This window comes from Kryptolebias marmoratus, linkage group LG20 (genome assembly GCF_001649575.2).
Source record: "Kryptolebias marmoratus isolate JLee-2015 linkage group LG20, ASM164957v2, whole genome shotgun sequence".
Classification (NCBI taxonomy): domain Eukaryota; kingdom Metazoa; phylum Chordata; class Actinopteri; order Cyprinodontiformes; family Rivulidae; genus Kryptolebias; species Kryptolebias marmoratus.
In genome coordinates, this window is record NC_051449.1 from 1,382,645 (window position 1) to 1,393,218 (window position 10,574).

A 10,574-nucleotide genomic window follows, 5' to 3' on the forward strand; every position below is an offset into this window, starting at 1 on the left:
GTAAAGTCAATGGGTTGTTTATTGAGGCAATTTAAACACAAGCCGTGAATCTACAGTTAGTAAAACCTGAAAAGAATAAAGTAAAAATTGTAAAATAACAGACAAACAAATGACCAGATGCACACACAGACACAGGGAATTACATGAATACCCAACTTTCATGGCAGTGGGTGATAAAACTTGAACCTGAAAGTTTAAAAGGCTCAAAAGAAACATAAAAATATTAAATAACATCTTCAACAACATGCAGACTTTGTGTTGCAAAATGAAAAACAAAATTGGATGTTTTAGGATGATGGTTAGGATGAGTAGATAATAAAAAAATGATCTAATTGAAGTATGCCTGCATCTGACCCTCATGATTTATATTTTCAGCTGCATTTAATGTAGACTTTCAGACCAGTATGCTTTGACCTAAAAAGGTGTGAACAATAATTTTAGTTCAGGAAACAATGCATGCAGTTTAAACATCCAGTCAGTTACAGAATGGGCTGGCCACTAATATAAGTTATTTTTGTTATTTTCTACACATTTTAGCATAGGAACTGGATCAGTCCCCATTGGAAAGCAGCTCAGTGGCAGCACATAAACCCACCGTGGAGCTTTTAGGAGCCAGCAAACAGCTCAATAATAAACCCAGAAAATTCACAGCCAGTGATGTTCTGAACCCAGTGGCACCACGTGTTATTGATTTCCCTTTCCGTGCGGCGTGCCTATGCTCAGGTGGCTGTGCTGTGTTTGTGTTTGATGTTCCACTTTTTAAAAATTTTTGCCACAGTCTAAATAAAATGAACAGAAGCTCCGGGCTGTTTGTCAGGGGAGCCATCGGACTCTGAGGAATGAAGCTGGGGTGTCTGTCCATACGATCCGTTCAGATTAGAGTCAAAACGCTTCTCATTTAGCTGGCAGATTTGTAGGCCCAAGTCTAAGGTGGTTATAAAGAAAGTAAAGATGCTTTTAGAAAATGTTCCCATCAATATATTTACTTTATCACTTAATGCAAAAAGAAAATAATCACCTTGTGATCATCCTTCATCTTAAAAAGCACCAGCTCTTCTTGGTACTCGGCTTTTTGAGGTATTGTTGATTTTAGCTGTCTAATCATCCTCTGCTTCTTGGTTTAATCTGTTTGATTTGGTGACAATGAGCTCAGATCTTTGTTGGGGGGGCAGATCACTTGTTAAAATCCCGTGCTCTTCTTGCTGCATACAGTATTTATCAGTTTTGCAGAATGTTTGCACACAGTTTCCACCCACTGCCAAAGGCGAAGGCAGTGCAATAATGTTATTGTCCATTTCTGGAGGGGTGTGTGTGTGTGGGTGTGTGTGGTATCTTATGAACCACCTGATGAATTTTAATTTTGAATTTTAAGAGAGTTATCATAAAGTGTACATCAGCAACTGATTAATTTTTAGACAATCCAATTCAAGCTAATCAACATTAACTAACACAGAAATGGCTTTAACTCAGTCAATATCACACATTGAGATAAAATTTGGTGTGGTAGTAGCTGAGAGTCATTCACAACACACACTTAGAGAGCTGACATATCAAACAAGATAGTATAATATCACATGAGACTGTTAATGTTAGCTTCAAGGTTTGACCTTAATTCATCACAGAACAATCTTAGTCTGAAACTCTGTCATGAAAGGCGGCGGGTGATATGCATTCCTTCAAGAAATGCTAAACCTTCCTTTTTTATGAGATTTTCAGAATGTTTGCAGTTTTTTATGCTTCACTTATCAGATTCTTGCTCCTAACCTGGAGCCTTTGTTGTTTCATCTTAAAGCAGCACCAAAGAATGTAAAACCCTTTAAACTGTCTCCTTGTGAATTATTTTGATTAAGCACACACTCGAGTCTGAAACTTTCCTGGAGCACCTGGGGGTTGAGCAAATATGCTTTTTAACTTTGGTTTTTCAACCTTGCAACATTTTGTCATAATTGTTCTCCGCTTTATGACCCATGTCACACACCAGTGATCAAACATCGAGAGACAAGTTCACTTTTTTTGTGTACTTTGGTAAAGTTTGCAAAATCTTAAAATAAACTTTGAAGAAATCATTTCTGGTTCATTTATTTATTGTTTCTCGACCCACAGTGGGGAGCCAACCTCAACTTTGGGAACTACTTTAAATTAACCAGAGATATCTAAATGCCTAAAGATTTAGCAGACAGCATTTAAATGTTTTTGCATTACACTCTGTGCAGTATATAGACACTGTGTAGGGGTTTTGTTTGTGCACGTCCTGCATTCACACAATTAGCACCAACTGTTCCTCCCAAGCCTCCACTCGATAAGTTGCAAATGCAGAAGTCTGTGAGATCAAAGAGAATACAACCCCGCTAATTCTACTTCAGATCTGAAAGAGGTCTTCAGATTAAGTGTGAGGTTTTGAAGTAAATGCTGTTTTGCCACCACGTTTCATTTATTTTCAGCTCCAGCACCCTAATTGGCCCCAGAGGTGAAGAGGAAAGTGGTTGGGATGGGGAGCGCAGAGCCAGGGCCAACAATCTACACAAAACGTGCGCTAATGGAACAGTCTGGGGATAAACTGACATTTTGATGCAAAGTTTGCAATCAAATTGGTGATAAACACAGGAAAGAACCTTGCAAGACTGAAGTCAATGCTTCAAATTTCATTGGCAATAATTAGACAGATTGAACTCCTTTTATTGAAAAAGTATGTCTAGACAGAGTTTGATGCATATAAAGAACATCAGAAAAATTATTTCATCCTGTCTAGACATCAGCAGGATGAACTATGATGAGAACAAAAGTCCTGAGGGGTCTGAGGTATAACATTATTACAGCTGCTAGTTAATTCTTTAGCGCATCGTAAAAAAGCATCACATTTAATAAAGGCTGGACATGAATAATGTCATAATTTAATGCATGCTAAGCTGTCAGGAATTCCTTCTCTGATAAACAGATATTCTAAATTAATACAAAGGTTAATGGCTACTTGAAACTGTCCCATTCATTTAAAGTCCTTGCGTTCCTTGAACGACTGCATATCACCCGCCACCTTTCATGGCAGTGTTTGAAACTAAAACCATTTCATGATGAGAAATATTTTAACTTTTTTTCTTGCAATGGCTTCGGATGGAAGTAGAAGTTGGAATATTGATGTAAGATTTTCATTTTTCTAATTATCTTTACCTTTGGTCAATATCAGAGTTTAAAAAAATCCTCTCAATCTTTATAAATCATCCTCTGAACAAATTGGACTAAACTGTGCTGATGTATTTATCTATAAATTATATTTAACTGTAAATATGTAAAAAATTGTTGGCAAGGGAAAATAAACATCAGCTCTCAGCTGAAAGACAAAAAAGAGGTGGAAGAGCCAGGATTTTGTTTCCTATTTGACACTGATGGATCGCCCAGGTCTGGATGAACCCACGTCTGGACAGCCCAGACGTTTATAAAATCCAAAGGATTACAGGGAGAAAAGAGCAAATAAACAACAACAAACCGCCATCCTCTCACATCAGTGGGAAAATCACATACTGCCTGAACGCTGCAATATGACTGATTCATTATCTGAAGACTGCATGCATTAAATCTGAAGTTTCTTTGTTTGTTTGTGTGATAAATCATATTCTTTCAGCCTCACAAAACTCCAATTTTTAGCTTAATTGTCATATATTTATTGCTTATTCAAAGAATGTTTTTCAGAGCATTAAGCGTATAAAGTTTAACCTTAAAAAAACACCTATAATCCTCCATTTGACCTTAAAGTCACCATGAAATAAAAAATGTTTACTAATTTTCCACTGTAAAGTTTAATCCTTCTTAAGAATGCCCCACAAAATATAAGACCAGTTTTAATTTTCACAACATCAAAAACACACAAAAGTTATTTCAGTTTCCTCCTTTTCATACTTTTGATTGATCCATCCCGGCATCGACACAAAATCAAGACCTTGCTTCAACACGAGCAAAACAAATTAATGAAGCAAAACCTTGCAGCCAAAATACTTTCTGTACTCTCGTGAATTAAAGATTTGCAACAAAAACAAGCTTTGAAAATGGAAATTGAACAGATCTGCTGGGCTTTTATGAAGTAAATCCTTTTTTTGGTCAATGTGACATCAAAGAAATTCCTAAATGTGTTTAAACCTTTGCCACCTCACAGCCAACATTGACTTGTAATAAAGTTTTTAAAGTGAATATAGATTTTTTTTTCCTTGTTTCACCAACTTGTGTGATGTAGTTTTTGTCCTGATAATAAACATGCAGTGACAGACTGAAGATGGAGTCGGAGGAGGCTGCTGCTCTGTCAAAAAAAACCCTCTTGCCTCCTCACCAAGGCCTCCTATTCATGCAGCTGGAAAGTCTCCCACATGCTGTCAGAGAAACATAAGGGATGACCGTGGGTGCCTCAGAAGATATTCAGAAAAAGAAAATGAAAAGGCAGTCACTGTGGCTGTCGTGGCTGCACTCAGAGTGATTTCTGCAGAGGAGAATAAACCGAGCTGGAGAGCGCATGTGAGAAATGACTACTGTTCATGTTTTAATCCACAGAATCTCATGGCGGAGCTACAGTTTACATCTTCTTTATGATGTTTTCTTTAAGAATATCAAAAAAGACTGCTTTCCCAGCCTTTTTCTTCTTGGCAATGCAGCTACAAACTAAAAGAAGAGGTTTAGTGTAGTTATGACATGCTACAAATCCTGTCACTGTATAAAAGTGGGTATGCTGGTTGATTAGCAACAAAAGCTTAACAACCTGTTTAGATTTATTAACTTTGTTTGGTCTTTTTCTCTTTATTTTGCTCATGAAACCTAAAAACATGTTTTGTGCTTGGAGAAGACTGAATTGATAAACCAGTGAGGACACAGAGGTGTGGATGGAGTGAGGGAGGGAATGTAAAACATGAAGGCAAACCTCAGAGTGTCCCTTTTTGAGGACCAAAGCGACACCAAGCAACCATCATTTTGCAGTTGACTGACCTTTCATGCACTCGAATTATATGTTCATGCACTAAATGAAATATTGGCTAAACGTGCATTGAGCTATATGTCTATTAATTCAGTCTCCTCCTTGTGGAAGGAAGGCTTCACTGGACAGAAAGAGTCACAAACACCTGGGAACCCTTCTGTTACTTATAACAGATATTAACAATATTCCAAAATGAACAAATTTACAAGTATAACTCTTATTTTTTTGGAGTCTCGGATTGTTATTTCACCCAAAATCTTGCCTATAACACAAAACAACTTTTTTTTTAATACATAAGCAATCATACAAAGTGACCACAAATCTAAAAGGGTGTGGTTGTGCAAATAAAATGAGGAACTTTAAGTTTATAACTTGTTTTATAAGCAATTCATATTAGAGTGCAAAAACTCTTTTATTGCCCATTGTAAAACAAAATCCTGTATAAAACACAAATAATTTACAAATAACAGTAATTGCATAAGAGCAATTTTGGAAATTTGTTTGTAATGCTGTTGGCTTTATACAAACTGTTAAGACTGTTTGACTCAAAAGGCATGATTTTATTTATGCATTTACCGCTGGAATTAAATATTAAATTTATGCAGTTTTGAACGTCTGAACTAAAGTAGACCTTTAGCTAATAAAACATGTTCGAGTGGCGACACCTTTTGGAATTATTGTGTAATTGCATCATTTAATAAAAGCAAGTATTTAAAACCATAATACTAATACTGTTGCTTTTAATGAAAATTAAAACGTGATAACTGGTTGTTGTGAATGATTTATTGCGTACACAAACAATGTTTTAACATTACTGCCTTTTAATAATCCCGTTTGGATAGTTTAGAAACGTTATATGATTTAGCCAATCAGAAAGTGTCTTCTTCCTAAACTGACCAATCATAGAGAAGGTCACTTAAGAGTCGTCTAACAGTATGTAACGACGGCGTCATCCTATAAGAGTAGATCTATAGTGACGTCGGATCGGTTACGGTGTTGTTGAAATGGTTGTGAGATCTACACTTGGCGCATGCGTCGTGGCTTTTTCGCGTGCTCACTGTAACCAAGATGTCAACTACACAACACACGGCATGAAAGGGCACACACCGGGGGTGCTGAGCTTTAATATACCAAATTTGTTGCATTTCTGTTTTATTTTTAGCTTAACATATTTAGGATAGCTGTAGTTTAATTTAGCGGCGATGTTTCGACAAACGAAGACGGTGTTCCAGAAACTTCGATATGTTCGGTAAGTAACTTCATGTCTGTTAGCTAACGGAAAGCAGCTGAGATATTACATCATGTTTTATCCAGTGAGAAAAACTGTTTTTATGGTGTGTTTACATTGTGAGCGAAAATAGAGTTTGGGAAATGGATGTCTGCTATGAAAAGGTTATATAAATTCAGTCAAAACACTCACTGAGCAGTTAAAATTATGTAAAAACTGATGCAATCTCCCCCTCATCGAGTCCTCGGACGTTTCTGATTATTATTATAAAATAAACATTATGTTAGTGTTGCATTCACCCTAAAATAACCATAAAATATGCACTTATTATTAGAGATAAACAGCTTTTCTTGATGTGAAGTAGCTTAACCTGTAGTGGCGTTGAAGCAAATTTGATCTGAAGAAACTTTGTGAAGTTGAATAAATGTGTTAAATGTGTCTTTACTTATATGTAACAAGAGAGAGAACAAAAACAATGTTGCATATAAAACATTCAACAGGCATAATAAGCATAAGCTCAGTTTTTATGCAAATCCAGAAAGCATTGTTAAACAAAACAGAAGAATTAACAACAAAACAAAAACACAAACAACATTTTGGAAGAAACACAAGAAAGAACAATAAACAAACATTCCTAAAAACCAGAGAAAAGAAACATAAATAAATGTATCCTGTGGTGTTTAAAGTCATGCAGATATACTGTATGTTGACAAATATTTTAAACCGTTATTCAAAATTTCACTTTGTGACAAATCTGAAATACTAATAAAATCATTAAATACGTTATAGTTTTATCTTTTGACTCAGATTTGGTTTGTAATGTTTATACAGCATACTTAGATGGACTAAATGAAGCTCTAAGATCTTCTGTGTTATTATAGAGTTTGTTGTTTATATTAGAGCCAGTTTTTTTCATCTGTCACACATAAAAATGTGACTCAGTCACTTTTTTAAAGTCTTTGCACAGCGTTTTATTTTCACATTTTACACCCCTTATTTGCTTTATAATTCTGTGTTTAAACAGATTTATCTCCTAGTCTTAAAGCTTCCTTCTGCAGGTCGGAATGGAGGTGGAAAATCTACTTGTGTATTTTCTCTAACCAAGTTCTCAGAGCAACCTACTGAATATTTGACTGCTTTCTTCAAGTTTTAGTGGACAGCAGCGAACATGGAGGCTCAGGAGCACTTCAGCAAGAGAAAAGGCTCTTCAGTACCAACCAGGGCAGAAAATCCATGGCTTTACTGTCCGAGAGGTGAGTACGGCTTGGCTAAAACAACCAGGAGCAGCAGGTTTCAGGCTCATAGCATTCCAGATTTGCTTTAATGGCCGAGAGAAGACTTTGCATCCCATGCTGCTCATAAAAAGTGCTTGTCCTGTCCCTCCCCAGGTTGTAGCAGTCCCTGACTTGTGTCTCACAGCAGTGAAGTTGACCCACGATAAAACTGGAGCTCAGTACTTGCACGCAGCCAGGGATGACTCGAACAATCTGTTCAGGTTGTGACTCGATCCAGGTCACTGTACATTTCCCAGAATCATTAACAGCTTATTCATGGTCTCACTTTGACTTCCTGTGTTTCAGTGTCCAGTTCAGGACCACCCCCATGGACAGCACAGGGGTCCCCCACATCCTGGAGCACACTGTTCTGTGTGGATCTGAGAAGTACCCCTGCAGGGACCCCTTCTTTAAGATGCTCAACCGGTCCCTGTCCACTTTCATGAACGCCTTCACAGGTATTGGACTATAATTAACATCAAAGTGTGCAGAATGACCCAAAACCAACTGTTTTATTCACATGAATGTCATTTAACATGTCATATATTTCTATCCCACCTGGGATTTTTGGACATTTTAGATGTTTTTTTTACTGGTGAATAGTTTGAAAGTGAGGAATTTTACACACACTTGGACATCACATGTTCAGACTTCTAGTTTTTCCACAAAACCAGTGTTATTGTTTGTTTGTTTGTTTGTTTGTTTGTGAACAGCCAGTGACTTCACCATGTATCCGTTCTCCACCCAAAATGGAAAGGACTTCCAGAATCTGCTGTCGGTCTACCTGGATGCGGTTTTCTTTCCTTGTTTACGAGAGCAGGATTTCTGGTAAGTTTGGTTTTGCAGCTGCAGTTTGCACGTTTTAGATGTGTTAATTATCTGAGTGAAGAACATTGGGCCCGGCAGTTTTTCACAATAAGAGCCACGATAAGTTTTGGATGTGCTGTTATGTAATATAATTCAGTTAACCTTGCCATTCTTGTGCACGTAATCTGAATACACGATTAGAAATCAATTAGACACGTCTTCATATCGAACGTGTCTTGGTTTACATGTGATGTTGTAAAACGATTCATTTTTTACTTTCTACAGTATGTTTTACTCAATATGCAACTTTTTTTATTCTTTAAATATTAAAATTTGTTCACAAGCTTTACCTGTCATCTTACTAATATCTGAAGGGTTAATTTAAGCCTTTTGGCCAACGCAGCTCAACGTGCCGCTGACTTACACCTGATTGGTGGTTTCACTTCGCAGGCAGGAGGGCTGGAGGCTGGAGAATGAAAATCCCACAGATCCCAACTCCTCGCTGGTGTTTAAAGGAGTGGTGTTTAACGAAATGAAGGGAGTCTTTGTAAGTCAACACTTTAACAATCAGTATCTCAGGTTTTTCTATATAAAACATGCAGTAATGTGTCTGTATTCAAGGAGGAAGTGCAACAAGCGTGCACTGTTTGTAACTCATTTATCACCCCTATAAATCTTGTCAAAGCTTCAACAATTTCTTCAGTTTGACTTTGGGGAAAGTGTAAGAACCCTGAATCATACTGGTATTATTTTAGGAAGGCAGAATACAAAACAAGGACAGATAATCTTAAACCACTCTGATCTAAAAGTGATTGTGTGTGGAATCCTACATCATGCTGTCATTTCTACAGCAAATCCTGTGCTGATTTATTTTTTACTGTCAAAACCAAAACCAATCCCTAATATGGGAAATAAAATGTATTTTGATCTGAACATTTTGTATTAGAATAATAATAAAACATTATTTGGTAATCCAAATTAATGACATTCTGCCTCCTAAATTTCAAACGTGTTTGTGTGTTTTTACAGTCAGACAATGAGCACCTGTTCGCCCAACACCTTCAGAACAAACTGTATCCAGACCACACCTACTCTGTGGTGTCAGGAGGAGAGCCGCTGGCCATCCCAGATCTGACCTGGGAGCAGCTCAAACAGTTCCACGCCACACACTACCATCCCAGCAACGCCAGGTGATGAAACACTCCCGTCTGTCGACATTTAACGAGATGGATACACCTGGAATCCAAAACTACAACTCACTGAGACTGGATGACAGTTTATGATGTTTTTTATTCTCATATGAACGTTCAGGTTCTTCACTTATGGAGACTTGCCCCTGGAGAATCATCTGCAGCAGATTGAAGGAGAAGCTCTGTGCAAGTTTGAACACATCAACCCAAACACAGATGTCCCTCCTCAGCCTCACTGGAGCAGTCCTGTGAGTTATAAACTTCAGCGTTTGGGGATCGGCTGTAAAACATCTGCAGCACACAAACTGTGTCACACTGAATGCATTTAACTGGATTATCAATCAGGATTATTCACCTGATTATAGTCTCTGATCCTGAAAGTCAAATGTTATATGATGGCTCTGATTTCTGTGGATTATTTTGTTGTTTTTCTCCCAGAGAGAAGACCATGTGACCTGCAGCCCTGATGCTCTGGCTCCAGATTCAGCCAAGCAGAACACCCTGTGTGTGAGCTTCCTGCTGGGAGAGTAAGATCATATTCTCCACTTCCTGCTCTCTTTTACACAGATCTTTGTTTTCTAACTCTTTCTGGAGAGAAGATCAAGTTTTAAGCTGCTTTTATGCCTTTTAAAAGTTTCAACTGATTCTTTTTAGCATCACTGACGCATTTGAAGGATTCACTCTCAGCCTGCTGTCGTTCCTGATGGTCTCTGGACCAAACTCCCCGTTCTATAAATCTCTCATCGAACCCAAAATAGGAAGTGACTTCTCCTCCGTTGTTGGGTTTGTATATGAGCTTCTTTGTCACAGATTTCCTTCATACTCTGAAGAATCTGGTGGTCATTTAAACTGTCCTGTGCTCAGATATGACAGGAGCACCAAAGAGGCATCGTTTAGCATCGGACTGCAGGGGATGGCCGAGGAGGACACGGAGCGGGTCAAACGAATCATCAGCCAAACCATTGAGGACATCGTGGAGTGAGTCCATTATTATTCAGACCCTCCAGGATTAACGCAAAATCAAGCAAACCCCGCGAAATCGCAACTTTCCCGCAACTTTAACCCAATATTTATTGTTTCTAAAGTGATTTGCCACCATTTCTGCGGTCTAGTCTCTTCTTTGT

General features: G+C 37.8%; 1 protein-coding gene across 1 annotated transcript in view; it reads left to right on the plus strand.

Moving 5' to 3' along the window:
• The first annotated feature begins 5,996 nt into the window (after positions 1-5,996).
• The window catches only part of pitrm1 (pitrilysin metallopeptidase 1), an 11,745-nt gene continuing 7,167 nt past the window's right edge, over positions 5,997-10,574 (plus strand). The window contains exons 1-11 of the mRNA XM_017429510.3: positions 5,997-6,200; positions 7,327-7,432; positions 7,568-7,674; positions 7,760-7,911; positions 8,167-8,281; positions 8,711-8,807; positions 9,290-9,450; positions 9,572-9,698; positions 9,889-9,977; positions 10,105-10,233; positions 10,315-10,428. Of these exons, the coding sequence (XP_017284999.1) occupies positions 6,154-6,200; positions 7,327-7,432; positions 7,568-7,674; positions 7,760-7,911; positions 8,167-8,281; positions 8,711-8,807; positions 9,290-9,450; positions 9,572-9,698; positions 9,889-9,977; positions 10,105-10,233; positions 10,315-10,428 (1,244 nt within the window). The 5' untranslated portion in view covers positions 5,997-6,153. The remainder of the gene's footprint in view (positions 6,201-7,326; positions 7,433-7,567; positions 7,675-7,759; positions 7,912-8,166; positions 8,282-8,710; positions 8,808-9,289; positions 9,451-9,571; positions 9,699-9,888; positions 9,978-10,104; positions 10,234-10,314; positions 10,429-10,574) is intronic.